Source organism: Stylophora pistillata, chromosome 7 (assembly GCF_964205215.1).
Source record: "Stylophora pistillata chromosome 7, jaStyPist1.2, whole genome shotgun sequence".
Taxonomy (NCBI): Eukaryota; Metazoa; Cnidaria; class Anthozoa; order Scleractinia; family Pocilloporidae; genus Stylophora; species Stylophora pistillata.
Genome location: NC_142525.1, coordinates 30,496,446 through 30,518,874, shown reverse-complemented (window position 1 = coordinate 30,518,874; position 22,429 = coordinate 30,496,446). Strand labels below are relative to the sequence as shown.

Here is a 22,429-nt window from a genome sequence, read left to right as displayed (position 1 = left end):
CAGTGTTAAAATTTACAATGATCATATTGCTTTTGTGGGTGTTGTTGTTAATGTTGTAGTTGTTGTTGTCGTTCAAATCATTGTTTTCAACCGTTGTTGTAGTGTTATGCCTTTAGCTGATTCACCCTTTTTGCATCGTTTCAAAAACTGAGAATAATTTTGGTGTAATATTGTTAATTTGCATGCTTTTTTATTTAGCTACACTATCCAGCATCACACCGGACAAGAACCTTCCGCCGGGCTTTTAGATCAAAATCTTCCCGTTTCTAATGGGGCTTGAAATAACTTAAGAATTAGCAAATCCTTCAATTCTTTCCCTAGAAAAGTTGCATTTTTGATTTTTAAGGTTCAGGCAATGTAGACATTTAAAAACGAACGTGCATTTATTATACTCAGTTATCTTTGGACGGGCGCCACTATGCTGTGAAGTATGATACGAAGGTGGACAGAATCTGACAAAGTTAAATTGATATTTCTACATTTAACTCTGTGTAGTGGACAGTTTTTTAGGTTTGCATCTGGGAAGCTGACTGAGGTAGGCTATTACACGACTATTGATTACTTTTAAGTTACAACATCAAAGACGATCAAATGTGTTCTAGAGTAGAAGCCTTTCATTTCGAACACCAGGTTTAAAAGGTTTAAAAGGTTTAAAAGGTATAAAAGTATTGTTTTGCCGGTCTGATTATTATCATTATTGCCATATTTCTTGCACTTTGCATTCGTACTTTGAAAAAGTGATTGTTATAAAAACCACAGAATGGACGTTATTTGCAACCCATGTAGGTAAGGTCAATGGAATCGCTGCTTTTTTTAAATTCTTTGTCACAGATTAAACCATTTTCAGACCTCTCCAAACCCGAACCCTTTCGCAATAAGATTGTTAACGTTATTTGCTCAGACATTTAAAGCGGAAAGGAGATCATCGTTATCAACATGACTGTCAAACAAATTGATGCGAACAAATTGAATAAGGCTGAAAGACCGGGAATATTGTGAGAGGTTCTACAACAAGGAACACAAATGCCAGAACAACTTGATTTTGTTAAAATTCAGTAAAAATTCTACCAGAATTAAGAACCCGTCAAACCCCCAATCCAATGGCGCCTTATTCATGTCTCCAAATACTATATTAATTGTACAAGGGATTACATGTTGACTTTTCTTAGTTATCCGGTTCTTTTAATTTCCCCGTTGCTGTTTATTTTGGCGTTTTAGATTTAAATGCCGGAAATAGCTCTTGCACTTTTAATTTCAAAGGATGTACCAGGACAATAAAGGAAATTGTCCTTCGTTTAAAGAAGTTTCAAAATCGACATAAGTTTTTCAAATCTCATCTCTTAATGGTTATCTCTGACATTTTTTACGAAGCTATTCCAACACATTAGTCAATTTGTGAAGTCAAATTTGTTACTTAAATAGTTCATGAAAGAGGTTGCTAATTTATGGAAGTCTCTTATAGTAATTCTTCCTTTTGGTCCATGTGCTGTTAATGAATTTAAAATGTTTTCAAACGAGGACAACAAAAATGGATCAGATTTTATGTCACTCTCGGAGCACCCCTCTACAGCTCTTACCTAGCGATGCAATCGCCCGCACGGCGGGAGATAACACTGGAATTATCACATCAAATGGATTTCAAAGCACTTCTTCATGACGTTATCTGATCGTTGCGTCGGAGAAATATTCTGGCGTAAAACGAAATAAAGATTGAAAAGCTTGTAAGCATCCTTTAAGAGATCGACGATAACGAATAATTAAAGCACTTTGGTGTACTTCTTGCCAACTCTTTACATACAGGTGCGTAAAGCATTCCAGTTCTTAGGATCAAATTTCAGAATTAATCATTTTAAAACGCTTGGTTCTCTTTGCGATCTGACGGGTCCTGTGAACAAAGCATTCACACAAACTCGTCTCTGAACTGGTCAATGTCCTTCATGCCTATAGAGACAGGTTAACACCCACAGCGGGGACCAAGACATTTTTGGGACCTAAAGGAACATGCAATCAGAATTTTCAGATGACAAAATCTGACTTAGCTTTTGTACAGAGCTCTTTCCATCACACATTGGAGGTAAGAGTAATTTTAGTTGAAACAAAGTAAAAATGTTATTGTTTCAAGGTCTCAAAATCATAGTGGTTTTGGATCTGATACCAAATATAGACATCTATAGAAACCGGTACAATGAGCAAGGCAAATAAGCGCTGAAAAGATTCTTTAAAATACCTGACGCGTGAAGTTTGCCAGCTTAGTCTTCAAGAAAGGAAAACTGCACAAATTGTTTTTTTTTTTTTTTTCAATTGTAGACAGTTCAACATAAGAGTTGAACGTTCAAGTTTTTGGTATGACTTCCTAAGAGGTGATCGAGGTCAGCAAAATGAAACATTTCAGAGTGAGTGTGGAGGAGAGATCCCCCATAAGGTTGACTGAAGAAGCAGGCGAATTCATAATAAATTCATACAAGTTTCAAGAACTTGTTTAGTTCAACTTCACTTGATATGCAGAAGTAGAAACTGGTCAACCTCAGTATTGATGAGACGATATTACGCGCACTTTCCCGTTTTTCCTCTTCACGGGATTTCTCTAAATTGGGGTTAAACTGGAAACTGAATAGAGCTAGGACTATTATTTCGGTGCTACCAGTGTAACATTTAATAGAAATCCACCCACAAGACCCTTGGCGGTTAGTGTTCGTACACCCTGCACTTACAAAGAAAGATGATACTTTGTTTACTCCATTTCAATTTTTCTTATATCTCAAATAAACGACTTCTTTTTATCTTCCTATCTGCTTTACCTCTTCTTTTGAGGAAACGCGCTCCTTTTCTTGGCTTGTCTGTGAGAGAGTAATAGCTAAAAGGAACGACGTAAGCTTGTGCATCTCAATGAACCTATAATTCTGACAGCCTGTCACACACAAGGCAATGCCAGAGAATCAGAATGACTTTTTTTATTTTCGAGCGCAGAAAAAGAAATCCAACAGTGATGGTGCGTACTCGTTTTTTATTTGACGAATTGGTAATTGAATTGAAAGTAAAGTGATTTGATACTTTTTCTTTACTTTGTCAAAAAACTTTGAACAACACCAGATTCAGTTCTTGCTCGCGAATGACACGAAATGACATGAGACGAGTGGGCAAGATGGGACCATCTTGCCCGCTCGGGTAACCAATCAGAAGAATAAAGGCTGATAGCTTCTAAAGAAACTGTTTGGGGCTGCGTCGGCGGGGGTAACGAAATAATTTGGATATATCAACAAAGTTGAAATGGTAAATTGGCCACCGTAACGATTACAAAAGCTGACGTTTCGAGCGTTAGCCCTTGGTCGGAGCGATTCGCTCCGACGAAGGGCTAACGCTCGAAACGTCAGCTTTTGTAATCGTTACGGTGGCCAATTTACCATTTCAACTTTGTTGATATATCCAAATTATAACCAATCAGACCACAGGTTTCTCTTCGTATTGCCTAGGGGTACTGCCACACACATATATAACGACTAACAGTACAACTCCTATGTATATTCTAATCATTCAACTATCCACATTACAGGGAACAGCTCGTGAAGAGTGTTTTCAGGCCATGAATGAAACACAAGGTTCAAACTCAACCCATGAAGTTACCACCGACAAACGCAAAGTTTCCTTGATTGTGGCGAATGTGTTCCTGGTAATAATAATACTTTTCGCTGTGTTTGGTAACATTCTGGTTTGTTTGGCCTGTATCTTGTCTAAACGACTTCAAAGTTTCACCAGTGCCTTTATAATCAGTTTAGCGGTTACTGATATTTTAGTTGGCGCAATATCTATGCCAGTTTGGCTTTCTGTTAACCTGACAGGCAAACCAGACGTCACTAACTTCCCTACGTTCTACACGGTTTGGCTGTGTTTTGACATCATCTGTGGAACGGCGTCCATCATGAATCTTGTCTTTATAAGTATCGACCGCTTTCTGGCTGTAAATCATCCACTTCGTTATCCAACAATAGTCACACGACTCCGAATCGCGATCGGAATAACCTTCATTTGGATTTATTCTATAACAATTGCAGCCATACAACCAATCAAATGGCCTAGCTACCCGTTGTTCGTTTCTCTGGCTTCTTTCTTCGTTCCTCTGTTGGTCATGGTAATCGCATATTCTCGTATATTCCAAGTCGCTTTAATGCATACTCGTAGCATTCGTCGTGTGCACCCGAACCAATCGATAACTGGTCGCACAACAGCGGAAAGATTCCATCGTGACATCAAGGCTGCGCGAACACTCAGCATTGTAATCGGTGTTTTCATTGCATGCTGGTGTCCGTTTTTCGTGGCTAATTTGATCTTTAGGTACTGTAAGTTATGCAAAGTTCCCAATGAAGTTTATTCCATGATTAAATGGTTACACTACGGTAATTCGGCTCTGAACCCGCTTATATACAGCTGTTTGAACACAAACTTCAGGGCAGCCTTCAAAGATGTGTTAAGGAGAATCGGTCTGAATGGCAGAATGACACGTCAGACTGATAGCTTCACTACGCGGAATGTTACAACTTCTGCTAACAGCGGACAAGATATGCACTACAGACTTTCTTTGCCAACTCAGTAACTCCATGGCATTAACTGATAAAGCTTACTAACATGCTGAACGTGCAGAAAAGAAAATACTTCTAATGATGAGCGTGTTTGACAGGCGGAAAGGTGGATAGGAAAGACGACGACAGAAAAAATTCACTTTTCCGCTACCACCCTGACACAGCGGTCAAATGTTAGGCACGCGCACGGGGATCAATTTTGTTTGACAAGAAGCGCGCCTGTTTCCCGCGCAAAATTTCAAAAGGAAAACATACGTAAAGGCCGCTGTCACGCAAAATATGCCAACCCTAGCCTTGGAGCTAATTGTAGATCTGAAAATTTAGGGTGAAAACGACAACATCCACTTGTTAATGGTTTTCTTTCTTCTGATCACCACTCTGGTTGATGATGTATTGATGTTGTAGGGAGAAAATACTCATTGGTCACTTTTGGCAGTGAAAGGGTTATTATAAAGTCATCTGAAGTATTCAGACGTATTTCACTTGAGTCAGGTAAAGTATTTCAATGTAAAATAATGCTGTCAAGTCATTGAAATTATCTTAATGGAGTTACCATGGTAATTTGAATTCTCTTTAGCGACGAGCTGAATAGCTTTTAAATGGATTACAGCCTGGATTACCAAGTCTGGAGTATGAAAACGCCAGAAACGTTTGATAAATAAAAAATGGATAACATTAAGGAAGACCAAGATTAGCAGAGGCTGCAATCGAGTAACTTGGAAATTTACCTGAATTAGTTAGGATGAACAAATCAGGCAATGGGGTTCCATTTAGTGTTAGTAACTTCTGTAAAAATAATTAGGGTCACAGTTGTCAGCGTTGGTCGGTAATAGTAATATCGCCGGGGACGACACATATTAAGAGTTTACTAATACTGAATACGTTTAACACGCCTTCAAAATAAGAAACAAAACAAAACAAAACAAAACAGTTAATTAAAATCTAACACCAATAGGAGAACAGTAAAAGTGTTAATCTTCTTCTGATAAAATTGTGTACGCAAACTTTTGGTATCTATCTTTTTTATTTTTACTGAGTGCTATGATAGAAGTTAATTTTAATGGCCCTGCTGGGTCGTCTCGCAGACTTTGCTACTTCCCATGCCCAGTTTTGATTTTGCTTTTGCTTGAATGCTGATATTTCTCGACACAGGCACAAAGAGTAAGTAGACTTGATTATTCCTGTTCTCAGTTCTGATTTTGTGTCAAATTTATCCACCTTGCCATATCTCTGATTCACTTTTTTTACACTTATGGGCCTGGTTGTGGTCTCTGGTTGTTCAAAGCACGATAGAGCTAAGCAAGGATTTGGTCGCCAACAATTTCTGATTTAACTCTGCAGCTTTGATGACAATTTTGAGTGCAGAAATGTTTTTGTCAGTTTCTTCTCAGGCTAAGGTAAAACCACCTAAAAAAATAAGCGCTAACATACCCTCTATTTTCAAGAGAATTCAAGGACAGGATTAGATTATTTATAATCACCTTTCAAACAACCGGGCAATGGAATTTAAATCTCCGGGCAAAAGGAAAAGACACGTCTGTTTACGGACTTTGCCTAACGCGCCAATGGAGACTTAAGTAAAAAAAACTAGCTTTGCGCTGCGGCCGGAAAGTCAGGGAAAACATGTTCGTGTCTGGCAAGTCTGTGCAATTCATTGCTATAAGTTTAAAACATTAAGGATGTAAAGCCAACTGGGACTTCCTAAGGTTTTCAGCGGGAATCCTCTACTCAGTTTCTCAATAGAATCTAGTTTTTCATATTGAGCATAAAATATAAATCATCGTCGCCTGTCCTTCATTCTTCATCGTTTGCTTTGATAATTTAGTCGTAATTTCTCTTGTCTTGTCTTGTTCAGTTAACTCTAAACAACGGTCACAATCTCAGTGCAAACAAGAACGTCCATCTCAGTCTTAGAGTTGGCTTTGCCTAACTCAACGACAATATTTCCACTACTTCGGCTGGTCCTTGGCGTGCTGTGCGACAGCCATCGACTGACATACGAGAAACTTTGATCGGAGACGAACCGACAGAGAATCCTACGGAAAGCTGCTCGGAAGTGCCGATTAAGGAGCGTGTAGATGATCGGATTTACCGCTGAATTAGAGTAATGCAGCCACTTCATAGCTTTAGCGAGTTGTAAGGTCGCGTCCTGAGACATGCACCTCGTACACGAGACTGTTATCAGTAACGTGATGATGTAGGGTGACCAGCAAGCGAGAAAAGCACCCATTACAATCGCCAGCGTCTTGGCGGCTTTAAGATCAGTATGATATACACGACGCATTTGGCGAACGGAGCTCTGACTAGTTAAGCGCGGGCGCACTTTATGGAAAAGGAAGCGATTCGCAGTGGAAGAACTCCGTCCCACGCTGTAAGAGGCGCGAGGCTTCACAAAAGTCTCTGAGTCGGCGGTTTCCCCGTTCTTATGTTCAACATCTGACATTTCTTGGCCATAGGTTTCAATTCGCATTTTTAAAGCCTGTTGATGAGCCACACGGAAAATTCTGGCATAGGAAAAGAGAAGAACTGGCAACGGTAGAAAATAACTCGCAGCAGCAACAAAATATGCATACCATTTGCTATGCGTTGAGATGAGCCGTAAACTGGCCACAGTAATGGAGTAGGTCCACAGAAACACAATGCATAAACGAGCGCGGTTCTTAGTCAGTTTCGAATGGTAAGTAAATGGAGATGTTATGGCGAAGAAGCGATCCACGCTGATAGCTACTAAGTTCATTATTGAAGATGTCCCGCTCACAATGTCCAAACAAATCCATAACGTGTACAGTTCTTTGTCCTTAATAGGGTCGGGCCATTGTTTGATAAGGTAAGTGAACCAGAATGGCATACACACGAACCCTACTAACAGGTCGGCAACAGACAGTGAAACAACAAAGTAATTGGTTACATTGCGAAGATCTCGGCAATGATAAAACGCGGCACAAACCAGAATGTTTCCAAAAATTGTAAAGACGATTAGGAAAGCCAACGGTATCGATGCGAGCGTGATGTTCTCGGGTTCGTCTCCAGTCCATTCCGATTTTGGATCGAGGATTTCAGCTGAGTTGTTAGCTTCTTGCATCTTCCGTTCCTCTTCCGGTTTAGCTTCTTTTGAAGGAGTGTTAACGATATTGGTATGCCTTCAGAATGAGATGATATTACTTTAGCCAGCTAGTCAGTCTCTTGCTGTAGCTTTAAAGAACCTCGAAATCTCTCGCGAAGAAGCTTTCCAAGGTTCCGTTCAATCGAATTTCGTTGTTGATGTTATCTATAATGCTTCAGCTGTGCAAACAATTTCAAGCGACAAGTAGAGTTGCCGCTAAAAGGTTCTTCTGACTTATTTCCTTTCGTGCACAGAGAGGCAGATTTAGGCCAATATGTGTTGTCCGCGCTGGCTGTTGTCTGCCTGTCGTCGTCAAACCTCGAAGTTGTAAGTAGTTTTGAATTTGTCCGTCGCAAATAAACAAACAAACAAACAAACAGATAACTCCTAACTTGAAAGTAATTTTGTCAAGAACAGGGTAAAAGCAGTGCAATTTCAAGAAACAACTAAATGAAAACTGAACCTGAAGCGGTTCCTCTGTATTGTAGCCACGTTCCTGTTATGTAATTGACTTTGTCGGACTTCAAAAGAGGAGAGTGAATAACGCTAGCAATGAGTTCGTATGATTAAAGTTAAATCCTCACAGCCCACCTTGTCCACCACAATGACTTTTAATCTATTCCATCTGACGGCAGCGCACAAATCTTATCATTCAACACTTTTTGGCATGGTTTTCCGCTCTTGCTGCACAAAACGGGGTTATCTCTTGCCGGCAAACCCGCTGATAATTTTGTGTTGTTCTATTTTCCTTATCGATGGCGGCGGTTCTCAATTTGAAAATTAGGCCGGTCTGCTAAAATCTAATAGTTCGCAATTTAAGTCAGTCACGCGTCGTCGTTACAAGATCTAGCTGTAAGAAGTTTTCGATTTTGTTTCACCTCTGTCCCGCCTTTCTCATTATGAATGAACAGTACGCTCTGTGTTAGGGTCACGTTTAGTGCTCAATTGAACAAAAATAAAATATCTTTAAATGTTTCCTTGAATTGAGCAACAAAATGTCAGTTGTCAAATCTTTCAATGTCCACCTGCCAGGTACATCCAGAAACACACAAAAACTATTCAAAAGCTTATGGGGAAAAATAAAGAGATTATCAGAAAATTGATATATATGTACAAATACAGATCTGGCCGTGATAATTGTACACAAAAGCCAACTATTTTGATGTTTCGTTTCGGATGCGAACCACTTGAAAACATCATACTTGCTTTATTAATATTTAAAACAGAAAGGCACTTCATTAAATGCCGCAAACTCTCAGTGCTTTGATTTAAAGAGAGTTAAAAAAATATCACGTAGCTTCTTAGTGAAGAGAATTTGTTCTCACAAATCAATATATATATATAGACCCCAGGAAAAAAATTTAAGTTACAATTTTGCGAATAATTAACATTTGGCCAATCAGAGAGCATTTTCTGGCTATTGTTTAAATTAGAGAATATGAAAGCTTTTTGAAAAGGTGTTCAAATTAGTTTTCGTGAGCACATTTCGTTTTAAATTGACCCTGTAATCCCTTCCGGCAAGAAAAGATTTACCAATTAACATTTCATTTCTTGAAACAGACTTGTGTCGTGATTCTACTGAATTTACCTTTTCAAACCGGTTTCTGTTTTACCTGAAATTATTTTACTTCTCTTCAAACGGTTAAAATTGCACTTTTAAGTAGTATCTATTTACTTCCATATAAAGCAGAAAGATCGTTCTAAGGAAATCATTCAAAGTAAGCTCTGGTCAGAGTGCTACTGATGCCTAGCTGTTAAAAACAAGTCGAATTCCAAAAATAAGGGTTTTGTGTTAACAAAACAGGAAAATTTAGTACTTAAGAACACTTACAAGATAACAGAATGGAAAAGAGGACATGAATTAGGGAATATTTTAACACTTACTAAACCTCGTGAAAGCCAAGTACACCGATAAGCAAAAGTTCAAAGGACAACCGGCGACGCACTTCTCTGTTGTGGACGCCGGCAACACAAAACAGGAAGATAATCTCCAGGAAGATGACATACTTCTTTTTTATTTTGTTTTGTTTTAACAAGTCTTATTTGAAATATTAAAACAAAAAATGAAAACAGCAAGACTTTTAAGGATTTGCAACAAAAATTAAAGATTACGATATAAATTTTTAATTCAAGTCAAAAATATTTTGAAACCTAAGCTTTCAAAATGCCACACTACTTCCCTTACAATGAAAGATTTCTTTAATTGGAATATCTTTGGATCTTTTCCCACAGTCGCATGTTTTCAATGCTTTCTTCTTACGTTTTCAAGTTTTGTTTACTTTACCTGACGGAACAACATGCTTGTACAAACTGATTTAATGAACGTTTTATTAAGATGCCACAGTGAATGAAATTCTATTTTCAAAAGGACTGAACAAAATAGATATAAACGAATATGCTACGCTTGATAATGATTTTGTTAGAAGTTGTGCAAGAGTTTCAGTGTGTGTGTCCGTGTGTGTGCGTATCTAGACCACGTTCCAAAATTTGCGCTTTGCATGTTTAACAACTGAGGAAATGAACACTACAGGTTTGCAACGATTGTCACCAGGTTTTTTTAATCAGGCTACGCGCGCTCGAATGACTACAAGAGCTTTGCTGCTGAGACTAAAATTCAATCCGCAGAAGTGCCATAAAATTGCGCAAAATCTCATGTCAAAATTAGTCAGGCAATCTCGGGCAAAGACGGTGAAAAACAGAAAAGGAAATTCACTAGTTTATCGTTGGTTGTTGTGCAAAGTCAATAAAAGACTGGGGGAAAGATAACATCATAGTGAGGATTGAGAGATCTGCTGGAAACATATTCTTTATATACCATACGTCTTTATCAAACCTTTGTTCAGAGAAAGTGATAACAAGTCTCGCTGATCGTTAGGACACTGGAGCTTAGCTCAATAAAATAAGTTTCGTTGCAAAATAGATAAGGCTAAAGGGAAAGCGGTACGGGCGATTACCAAAACTATCCACAAAGTTAGCACTGCAACGATGTGTTATAAGAAATTTAAAAACAAGGGGCAAACATTCAGCAACATTGATCACATTTAAAAAAAAAAAAAAAAAACTCCACAATTTGAAGTATTTATTGGCTTTCCTTACGATTTTCATTTCCTGTCTATTTACTAGCAGACTTCTCTTTGTACTCAATCAATCCTTTCTCTATCAGATCTGGTATTTCTACAGCAAGCCATGGTCCGAGCTGGAAAAATAAAAAGAAGTAAAGTTATCACAATAACTCTTGCTTGTTGGTTTTAAAATAGAGTGCCCATCCTCTGTAAACATTTGTTCTAAAAAAATGTTCCAATTTGAAGGTAAACATGATGTATTTATATGCTTGCTGTTCTATAATCCAGGTGATGACAGAAAAAATAACAAGGAGAACTTTAACGAAAGGAAATAACAACAGCTACTTTAAAATATTTCCGGATTTTTTACTAAACTCCACACTGGTTTGTCACTTTCAGAGGTTGAAGTGAAATGCATATGCCTCCTGCTCTACCTTTTTAATGAAAAAACAAATGACATATCTTTCATGCATATTTTTGGACTCACAATGTTTAAGAGAAATGGTGTGTATAGGGTGGATAAAAATGTTGGACCAAACAAATGACTCTCATCAGGAGGAACTAGACAGGATATAGTGTGTTTGTGTGGATTAATAAATGAATGTACAAATATGAAGCATAGAAACCAGCTTTGAATAACAATTCCAGCTGTTGAATTACCAGTTTCAGCCCTTGGCCTTCTGCAGGAGGGTATAAGGGAATTTTTTTTTTATAAGAGTTTTACCACAAGTTCCACCTGAAAAAGGCTAATGTGAAACATCATAATTAAACCCCTGGAGCAGTTAGAGATTGTTTCAATCTATATCTTTGTAAATAAATGGATGCCTTTGCTCTAGTCTAAGGTACGTACTCCAAGAGCCATGGCATGTGCTATTCCAAATTTAGGAACATTTCTTCCCCAGAGAGGTTTAAAGTGATCTGTCATACAAATTTTTCCTCCCCTGTAACAAAGAGTAGGTATAGATGAGTGTAATTGAGATAAGAGTGGTTCTATTTACCTTTTCAAAGTACGGATATGACAAAATCAACATTTTTACCTGTACATTTTAGCAGTTTTACCATCAAGTTCTGGAAGAGCAATCTCTGGTGCAGTTGTAGGATAAGTAATAGGTATCTGGTAAAGGAACCAGCAAAATCATAATTTATGAAAGGGGCTTTATCACACAATTTAAATTCATCGTCAGAAAATGTAATTGGTGTAGGATCTGAACTGAGGAGGCAACTGAATTGAATTATGTCTACACAGCAATAAACCCTCTTATTACACGACTCGGGCAGTCAGAGGGCCAATAACTAAAATCAACCAATCAAAATGTTCTATTGCCGGTCAATATTCTCTCGGTATTGGACTGGGCAATGTCCTGAATTGTCCCGAGTGGTACCGCACTTGAGTCGCTTTGAACTTCAGTCGTATAATAAATCTCTTATTAACCAAGCTTGCTCGGGACCGTACTGGAAGAATATCCACCCTCGGTCTTTTTTGTATGGACCTCACTGCGCTCGGTCCTTAATGTCAAGACCTCGGGCCGATATTCTCCCAGTACGGCCCTCACGCTTGGTTAATAAGATATATCTAGTGAGGTCTACGAGCATGTTCCCTCAGGAAAAAATTGAGATTTGGAACTCTCTGAGACATGATTTTCAGCATTCTGCAGCATATTTTTCTGACATTTTTAGCCACATATTGATGTTAAAATTAGCTCAAAAATTTTTTTCTGTTTTTCAAGTTAGCTGTTTAACACAACTGATGGTTTTTTTCAAATTAATTGTAGTGCTTTTAGTTTTTCCCTTCTTTCATATAATCAGAAAAGCATAAGAAAAATCACTAAAATAAGCCTTAGGAATATACTTGTTCAACTTGGTTCAAATTGAAGTATTCCAATCAGTTGGACCTTTGAATGAGAGGCCTCATACATGATTCCCTAGTGAGGGGATGATTTTTAAAAAGAGGACAGCATATGGGTAAGATCTATTGTTATCCAAGAGAGGTTATGGCCAATTTGCCACCACAAAACTTGCCACCACTGAAATCGCCTCTGGTGACAATTTGATAAGATGTTGCAGTATATTGCCAAAAGGGAAAGCTGTAGCATCTCAGTAATGGAACGTTAAACAAAATAAAACATTTTGATATTCCGAAGATCATGATCAGTTTGCAAACAGCAAAACAGAGTGACATTCACCAAGTGATTTTCGCCACGTGATTTCTGCTGATATAAATGAAATCATATGAAACTTACCTTACTTAAATGCCAAGAGGTCCAAGTATATTGTGAAATTAAAAGCCCTTAGAACTACAGCAAAGTCTACTTAAACAGACTTTGGCATCCTTTCTTTGTTTGGTAAACTCTTTGTTCTAATGAATTAATGAATGCAGAGGGAACAGCACTGACATGCTACTTATTATTCTTATGAATTCTAAGTTTGATCCATTTGCCCTTTAGGATCTCCCAGAGGATACCAAGTAGCTTTCTGCCTAATTTTACCATGTTTGCACGCACTCTTACTTTTGCATAATAAAAACTAAAAGATAAATAAACTTCAAGATCTAACCTGTTGTATATGTTGCATTAGATTTGATTTGTGCTTGAAACAAAGGATTTACCAAACAAAGAAAGGATGCCAAACTCTGTTTGAGTAAACTCTGCTGTATTTGTAATCCCTTTTAATTTTGCAATTGACTTCGACTGCTTAGCATTTGTAGGATGAAGTTTCCATTGACTTCATTCATATCGGTGGTAATCTATCACTTGGAAAATTTCACTCTGGTTTCGCTGTCTGCTAACTAATCTCATTACACGACTTGGGAAGTCAGAGGGCCAGTAACTAAAATCAACCAATCAAAATGCTCTATTGCCAGTCAATATTCTCTCAGTATTGGACCAGGCACTGTCCCGAATGGTCCCGAATGATACCGCACTTGTGTCCCTTTGAACTTCAGTCGTATAATGAATCTCTTATTAACCAAGCTTGCTCAGGACCGTACTGGAAGAATATTGGCCCTCAGTCTTTTTTGTACGGACCGAGCTGTGCTGCGCTCAGTCCGTACTGTCAAGACCTCGGGCTGATATTCCCCCAGTTCAGCCCTTGCACTTGGTTAATAAGATATAATCTTCATGATATCAACATGTTTTATTTCATTTAATGTTCCATTAATGAGATGCCACACTTAACTTCTGAGTCCCTTCCCCTTTTCACAGTACATGACTGCATCTTAGCTTTCATTTGATGTAAGTTTCACACAAGAGACTACACATAACGTTTAAATCAAATTGCCACTGGTGGTGATTTCACTTTGAGTGGTGGCAAGTTTTGTGGTGGTGAGTTCGTTGTGGTGGCAAATTGACCAGATACCATCAATAAGCATTGGAAGTGCCTTTTAGATAAAAAGAGAATAATTATTGTAGTTATAATTTTAATAAGTAGTTTCTTAGAAATCGACTTTGAAATAAAAGCTAGCACTAAGAAGTCATGACGTTTTGACCTCTCTAAGGTCATTTTCAAGTGAGTAAGTTTTCCAAATCAGCATAAATATGTTGAAGCAAGTTGAAGACGATAAAATGTGGCGAACGCTAAAATATGTGAAAAAGTGTAAACAATATATAATGGAAGAGAATAAAATAATAAAATAATCGTAGCATGAACTATTTGTTTACAACAATTCATGCTACGATTATTTTATTCTTTTAGTCTCTTCCATTGTATATTGTTTACACTTTTTCACATATTTTAGCGTTCGCCACATTTTATCGTCTTCAACTTGCTTCAACATATTTATGCTGATTTGGAAAACTTACTCACTTGAAAATGACCTCAGAGAGGTCGAAACGTTGTGACTTCTTAGCGCTAGCTTTTATTTCAAAGCTATAATTTTGTGGGTTAAACTTACATCAAACTCTATGTCAAATTCATACTTCAAAAGGTTGTGGACATACCAGCACTTACCAAACCATCTACAAAATAAATATAAATAAAAATAAATTCATGAACTCTTTGACCAAAAGAAGCTACAAAAGGCTATAAAAATTACAAACCATAATCTGTTAAAAAAACAAACAAACAAAAAATAAGCAGTCTGTGGTACATGAGAAAAATCAAATTTAATCAACGAAAGAGTGGTTACCCGAGGGTAACATGTGATAGTGTAGTTTAATCGTCCAGGGTGGACAACCGCCCTTCTCAGGACTCTACTCACTCCGACAAATTTCAGACTACTCTATCGAAAGAATGATCACTGCCAACATCATCATCAACATAACTTTCGCCAAACCACAAAAGAATACCTTGTCCCCTCTTTATTTGATTCCAGCCTGAACCAGTCATTGTCCGCTTCTTTGTTGTTACTTACATACTGAAACAATAACAATTTCACCCAGAATTACACGTATGCGAACACACAGTGACAAATATTTTCAGCTTGAGTTTTTCCTAAACGACTTCTCCAAACTTGTAGCAAATAATTCGAAGTAACATACCTTAATTAAGCTCATATATTCCTCTTTTAACCTCTGAACCCACGGATCGCCATCCCGAGGACCAGCTTTGGTTTTTAAAGTAGGAATAGATGCCACTGTTTTCTTTGTTGCTTCGTCCACCATCTTGAATGCAACAACTTCGATAACTCATTCATGTACACCGTCTCAAGGTGTCAGCACCAGGTTCCCTGCCAAGGTAACACAACTCACTGGGACGTGTTTGCGAGGAGGACAGGCTTGGGTCATATTATGCTCGCAAAATGCCAATTTTGCCGACCGGCACCGCCTGTAAAATTCAAGAATACTGCTCCATCTCACTTACGGACAGATGAAATGAGCTGAGGGTCAGTTTGAACTGAGAAGTTGACGAGAAATAAGCAGTCTGAGACTACACATGGCTACATATATATTGCAAATGAATAAAAGGGTATAAGTTTCTAAAGAAACTGTGGTGCTGCGTCGGTGGGAGTAACAGGGTAATTTGGTAATATCAACTAAGTTGAAATTGTAAATTGGCCACCGTAAAGAGTTAAAAAGCTGACATTTCGAGCGTTAGCCCTTCGTCAGAGCGAAGGGCTAAGGCTCGAAACATCAGCAGTTTTAACTCTTTATGGTGGCCAATTTACAATTTCACTGAACCAAATTACAAATATAGCACACTTCTGTATGCAATGAACAAAAGTAAAGGTTTTACAATGATGCAACAAGGTAGTGCCGCAGAAGATATGCATTCACATGCAAAATAGACAACCTGTCGCATCCATCATATTCATGAATACCCTGTTCCACAAGAACCGCACTTGCTTGCATCTTGTCTGATCCCTATGCTCATATTCTGTGCTCACTTTGCAAGATTGCTTCAACTGTTAAACTTGCAAGAGCGAGAAATTATGGGAAGACTGCGACTCAAACAGAACACCAATTTCATGCACAGGTTCACGATAATGCGTCACTGGCACTTTCACCTGCTCTGTAGGCGATTCCGAGACGAAGATCTTTAACAAAGGGTGTAGTGATCCCAGCCAATGTAGTCCAAAAGAAAGAACAGATTGTGTTATCGCAAATCCTAACTGCTGTTTTTCAAACACGCGGTGTCAAGGAGACAAATGCAACTGGATATTTCAATGCACGGAATAAGGAAAAGAAGCGCTTGGAATCTGTTGGAACCACAGGCTACCCAAGCTCTCTTTGAGAACCACACAAGGAACACAATTTGCATATTTATAAGGATTTGTATGGGATTTTCTAGAAGATATCCACAGAGAAAGTTTAAAGTGAAAATATTAAATGAAAATGGCTTACCTTGTTCCATACGTGTGTTGTTTGCTCCTGGTGTCATTATTTTACCGATTTCACTTGATTTAAGCGGTTTTGAATTTTGAGTAAAAGAAAATACATAACTAAATGGTGAATAAGTATACAGATAAAGAAATAAGTAATAGAAATGAATAAATAGATGAATAACGCCTATTCTGAGGGCTAGTTGCACTCAACTTGTTTAAATATTGTAGCGAAAGCCGAAACCGTGTACCTCCCTGTTAGAACGAAATGTGTTACTTTCATTACCACCCCCCTTGAGGTGGTTGTTGTTGTGTGTGTAATAAAGACAACATGGCCGCTTGTTGTGTTCGATCAGTACGTTAGAAATTAAGTGCCTGCGGACCCGAAAATGGACTTATCACATTGGCGGCAGCGGTGGTCCACTCCTATCAGGTCAGAGAATCCTTTCAAAACGGATTTGGAGGCGCTTAGCCCGTTTTTTGTACGATCGGAGGTCGGGGATAGCACACTTCCAGCGACCGAAACACCACGTGCGTCGACTGCAAATCCATTCCGACGTAACGATGCTGACTTGTTAACCCCCGCAAAGTCATCAGAGGTCGGAGATAGCACACTACTTCCAGCGACCGAAACGTCACGTGCTTCGATTGCAAATCCATTCCGGCGTAACGATGATGACTTGTTAACCCTCGCAAAGTCACAAGGGTTGACGGTGGTCCGTCAAACAAGGAAACCTGTTAAACTACCGGAAGATTTCGATGGAAAACAACCCCTGAACGAATATCTGATGCATTTTGAGCGCTGCTCGATCGTCAATGGGTGGACCGAGGAAGAAAAGGCGATGTTTCTGGCCGCCAGTCTTCGTGGTGACAGTAGGAAATTATTAAGTGGACTCACGGATTCAGATTGTCAACAATACGACAAAATTGTGGAGAGATTGCAGCTACGATTTGGCGTGGAGAAACAAGCCGAGTTACATCAGGCCAGGCTGTTAAATCGTCGACAATTCGAAGGTGAGAGTTTGCAAGTGTTAGCTACAGATATTCGTTCAATGGTAGATCTAGCATACCAGGATTTGGGTGCTTCCGTGCAGGAACGTTTTGCTGTCCAACATTTTATTGATGCTTTGAGTGATAAGGATGATAGGCTGTATCTTAGACGGGAAAAACCGGGAACTCTCGACCAAGCCCTTTCCCTAGCTAGAGAGTTGGAATCCCTCCGACTTCTAGACAACAATAATTCTTTCAGACGGGCGGGTAGTAAAGTCAGAGCCATGGAAACAGAACGAACACAATTGCAAACAAAGGTGGATGGGCTTAGGCTTCAGATAGACCAGCAACAACAGCAATTAGAAGCTCAGCAAAGCATCATCACGCAATTGAATGAATTTCTTGCAAACCAACTACAGCCGCAGGGTACCCCAACTATCAGAAATGACGTGCCACAGGGAAACCAAACCAGGGGATGGGAATGCTGGCATTGTGGAAAGAGGGGACACATGAGAAAAGAATGCCCTAAACGAAGGGGACGACCGGCAACTAACCAGTACTCGGGAAACGGGAACAGGGTGTCCTCGAGGGCCCAGTAGGATACCTGGACAGTCATGGGCCTCAAAGTTCTAACACTGCAGTTAACAATCTTAGAGAGGGTGGGAATGTGACAGTAGTACCTAATCGGAGATCTCGCCCCTATGGACTTTATGTCATTGGGTTCATAGGACAGTGTAAAGTTGTTTGGCTGGTAGATACGGGTGCCGTGAGAAATGTTTTATCCTATGAGTGCTACAAGAGGTTACCTGAGGATGCTAAATTCCCCTTACGTGAAGATGGCTCACACGTGTTTGTGGCAGACGGGCGCAGAACCAATACGTATGGCACAGGGGAGATTACTATAAGGATAGGAACTCAAGATGTAAGCTTACGTGTACTGGTAGCCGACATTGAGGACTCTGCCATATTAGGCATGGAATTCTTGTCTGATGTAGATGCAAAGATTGACCTAGTTCAGCAACAACTTCTTATCAATGGAGAGGAAATTGACTGTTGTAGTGAGAGTTTCCAGCAACTCAGTCTCAGATGTGTAACTCGCCGTGTTGTAGTGATAGAACCACATTGTGAAGCAGTAATTCCAGTTCATCTTATCCACCGGCAGTCCAAAGCTGAAAGTGCTAATCAAGGATTGCGAATCCTAGAGCCCTGTGGCAACCGTCTACAAGACAAAGGCCTGTATGTTGGAAGGACTCTGGTTTCTGCAGGAGATAACGGCCTTGTACCAGTGCGAATTCTTAACACTGCTGACAAAACGCAAACCATCGGTGCTCAGACTGTGGTAGCTGTGGCCAAACCAGTTTCCAACGTGGCAGAGCTGGAGTTTCCTGAAATTAACTCTCAGGGCTCCACAATTGGAATTGACCAAAGCCAGAGGAGGGCGGAGGAAAGTGGAGACTTGTTACCAGATCCACTCAGAGAACTTTGGCGGCGCAGTTCAGAACAGTTGACCGAAGAAGAAAGCCAGGCAGTTGCTGGACTCTTACACCGGCATAAAGACGTATTCTCCTTATCAGAACAAGATCTTGGCAGAACCAACCTAGTGACACACAATATCGACACAGGCGATGCAAGACCAATCAAACAGCATCCTCGCCGCACATCACCATCGAAACATGCGGAAATTGAGAGGCAGGTGGAGGACTTGTTACAACGTGGAATTGTGAAGAAATCCAACAGTCCGTGGTCATCTCCTGTGGTGTTAGTTACCAAGAAGGATGGCTCGCAAAGGTTCTGTGTAGATTACAGACAGGTCAACGCAGTAACAGTCAAAGATGCTTACCCGTTGCCAAGGATTGATGACTCTCTGTGTTCTCTTTCCGGTGCAAAATGGTTCTCCACCTTGGATCTGGCATCGGGGTATTGGCAAGTCCCTATGGACCCAGCTAGCAGTGGTAAAGCAGCCTTCGTAACCATTTCTGGTCTCTACGAGTGGAATGTTATGCCTTTCGGTCTCACTTCATCACCAAGTACCTTTGAAAGATTAATGGAACTGATCTTAGCAGGGCTAAGGTTTGAGACCTGCCTTATCTACCTTGATGATACAATTGTGTATGGGAGAACTTTTCAAGAGGAACTGGAGCGTTTAGAGGAAGTGTTCGTTCGCTTTGCATCAGCTGGACTTAAATTAAAACCAAGCAAATGTCTGCTGTTCCAGTAACGCGTCGCATATCTTGGCCATATTGTATCTGAGAAGGGCATCGAGACTGACCCTGCGAAGGTTAAACGAGTTCATGAGTGGCCAGTACCTGAGAATGCAACTGAAGTAAAGAGCTTTCTAGGACTTGCCAGTTACTATCGACGTTTTGTTCCAAATTTTGCCCTGGTAGCCAGGCCTCTTCACAAACTGACAGAAGTAAATGTTGACTTTACTTGGACATCCGAGTGCCAGGTGTCGTTTGATACCTTGAAGACCTTGTTGTCCACAGCTCCGGTCTTGTCATACCCAGATTTCACTGCGGAGTTCATACTTGACACTAATGCCAGCAACCATGGTATTGGAGCCGTCTTGAGTCAGTTAAAGAATGGGGTGGAGCATCCAGTTGCTTATGCGAGCAGAACGTTGACCAAGGCCGAGAGAAACTACTGCGTTACGCGGAAAGAGCTGCTTGCTATTGTGGAGTTTGTGAAGCAGTTTCGTCACTATTTGCAGGGGCCGAAGTTTCGCATAAGGACTGACCACGCCCCCCCTTCGCTCAGTGCTTAAAGTCAAGGAACCAGAGGGACAGTTGGCAAGATGGATAGAGTTCCTCAGTGTGTTTACATATGAGATTGAGTATCGAGAAGGCCAACGACATCAAAATGCTGACGCCATGTCACGAAGACCTTGTAACGATGGTTGCAAATGGTGTAAGGAGTGGAAGAAGGTGGAGCAAGTGGTTAGTGTTGCTGTTCAGACTGATGTTTCCCAGGGTAGGAGTGACGAGTTTGTAAAGGAGCAAACGGAAATTCTTCACGATAAGCGAGGTGGAGCAGAATTGTCGTCAGCTACTACTGAACGTTGCTTTACCAATGATCGGCCTGAAACTTGGTGCAAAACGATCAAACTGGAACCAACGTGGACTCGAGAGTACCTTCATGAGCAACAAGCAGCAGATCCTAGCCTAAAGGTGATATTACAGTGCAAAGGTGCAAGTGCAGTCCGACCGAAGTGGGAAGATGTCTCTCCATATGACCGCACAGTGAAGGCACTTTGGGCCCAGTGAGACCAACTGGAAATCCGAGATCAAGTACTATGCCGGAGGTGGGAAGAGGGAAGTGTTACTAGAATACAGTACCAGATTGTACTTCCAAGCAACCTGCAAGAAACGGCGCTCAGAGCTCATCACAACCATACAACTGCAAGTCACCGGGGTGTCAACAAGACACTGGGAGCGCTTAGAGCTCGGTACTACTGGCCAGGCCTAACTTCACGAGTCAAGAGATGGATCAAGGTTTGTCATGAGTGTGGTGCCAAGAAGAGCTGGGGACGGAAGCGACGTTCGCCTCTGAAGCAATATGTGGTTGGTGCTCCGATGGAACGTCTTGCGATGGACATACTTGGACCACTGCCTCAGACACCTCGTGGTAATAAATTTGTTCTTGTTGTAACTGACTACTTTACCAAGTGGACTGAAAGCTATCCTATCCCGAATCAAGAAGCTGTCACAGTAGCTGAAAAGTTGGTGGGTGAGTTCGTGTGTCGTTTTGGAGTTCCTCGGGAGTTACATAGTGATCAGGGAACAAACTTTGAGTCCAAAGTCATGGCTGAAGTGTGTAAGCTCTTGGATATCGAGAAAACTAGAACCACCCCATTGCATCCACAGTCAGACGGACAGGTGGAACGGTACAATCGAACATTGGTTGAAACGCTGCGAGGAAAACTTAAAGAAAGTCAAGAGGACTGGGACTTACAACTTCAACCTTGCATGATGGCCTACAGAAGCTCTGTGCATTAGTCTACGGGGGAAACCTCAAACATGCTAATGCTTGGGCGTGAAATTGAAGTCCCACTTGACGTAATCACTGAGTCAACTCCAGATACGCCGCCTCTGTCAACCGAGTATGCATTGGCTCTTCAACTGAGACTGTCTGGCGCCCACGAGGTAGCACGACGACATCTCGGAAAAGCAGCAGAACGGCAGAAGAGAAACTATGACAAACGAGTGTCCAGTAAGCCTTTCCGGGTGGGAGACAGCGTCTGGCTGCACAACGTACGCCGAAAGAAAGGCAGGAACCCCAAGTTGGATTGTCCGTGGGAAGGGCCTTATTTGGTGGTGTCTGTGTTGTCAGATGTAACCTATCGTATTCAAAAAAGTCGAAGGGCAAAAGCTAAAGTTATTCACGCAGACCGACTCAAGCCATATCTCGGACCAGCATTGAGGAGCTGGATTTCGGAGGAAGGAGAGACTGTTACGCCTGTATCCCAAGTTGCGAGTGTTGGAGAAATTGAGCCGGTTATCCCGGGTGGCTCTGTTCCAACTGTGCTGAGGGAAGGTGTTCTGGATGGCAGCATTGCCGTGGAGTCTCAGAATTCTGTTCATGGTAGCATCCAACCTGATTCAAAAACAATGTCCGAGAAGCCTGAATCTGATGCGGAGAACAGTGACGACGAAGCAGACACGGGAAGGGATACAGATGCAGAGATACCTGCTGATGCCCTGCCAGTGGTTCCAGTTGTAGACCAACAGGGCGTGTTGGAGAAGGACAGTGGGACCCCTTCCCGAGGAAGCCTACCACATAATGTACGGACACGTTATGGAAGGGAGCGGAGAGAACCAAATCGTTACGGTGATTGGGTCTAACCCCTTCATTACCTTGGACATTGAACACTCAAATAGACTTTTAAAGAATTTCTTAAGCCTGATAGACAGGAGGAACTTTGAGTGACATTAGTTTCTATTGTTTG

At 40.6% G+C, this 22,429-nt stretch overlaps 3 protein-coding genes across 3 annotated transcripts; 1 reads left to right on the top strand and 2 right to left on the bottom strand.

Moving 5' to 3' along the window:
- Window positions 1-1,822: 1,822 nt before the first annotated feature.
- On the top strand, window positions 1,823-5,578 carry LOC111331206 (histamine H2 receptor). The gene is made up of 2 exons (XM_022936269.2): window positions 1,823-2,074; window positions 3,551-5,578. Exons 1-2 carry the CDS (start codon window positions 2,021-2,023, stop codon window positions 4,586-4,588), a joined length of 1,092 nt encoding a protein of 363 aa, XP_022792004.1. The 5' UTR covers window positions 1,823-2,020; the 3' UTR covers window positions 4,589-5,578.
- Window positions 2,985-9,516, bottom strand: LOC111331198 (putative G protein-coupled receptor No18). Its single transcript, XM_088726862.1, has one exon. It carries the CDS (start codon window positions 7,654-7,656, stop codon window positions 6,436-6,438), a length of 1,221 nt encoding a protein of 406 aa, XP_088582988.1. The 5' UTR covers window positions 7,657-9,516; the 3' UTR covers window positions 2,985-6,435.
- Window positions 9,517-9,666: 150 nt separating this feature from the next.
- LOC111331225 (ubiquitin-fold modifier-conjugating enzyme 1) lies at window positions 9,667-16,371 on the bottom strand. The gene is made up of 7 exons (XM_022936290.2): window positions 16,180-16,371; window positions 15,215-15,500; window positions 15,023-15,090; window positions 14,629-14,692; window positions 11,777-11,853; window positions 11,590-11,680; window positions 9,667-10,873 (listed from the first exon to the last, which is right to left on the bottom strand). The coding sequence occupies exons 2-7, from the start codon at window positions 15,335-15,337 to the stop codon at window positions 10,790-10,792; spliced, it is 507 nt and encodes a 168-aa protein (XP_022792025.1). The 5' UTR covers window positions 15,338-15,500; window positions 16,180-16,371; the 3' UTR covers window positions 9,667-10,789.
- Between the last annotated feature and the right edge of the window lie 6,058 nt (window positions 16,372-22,429).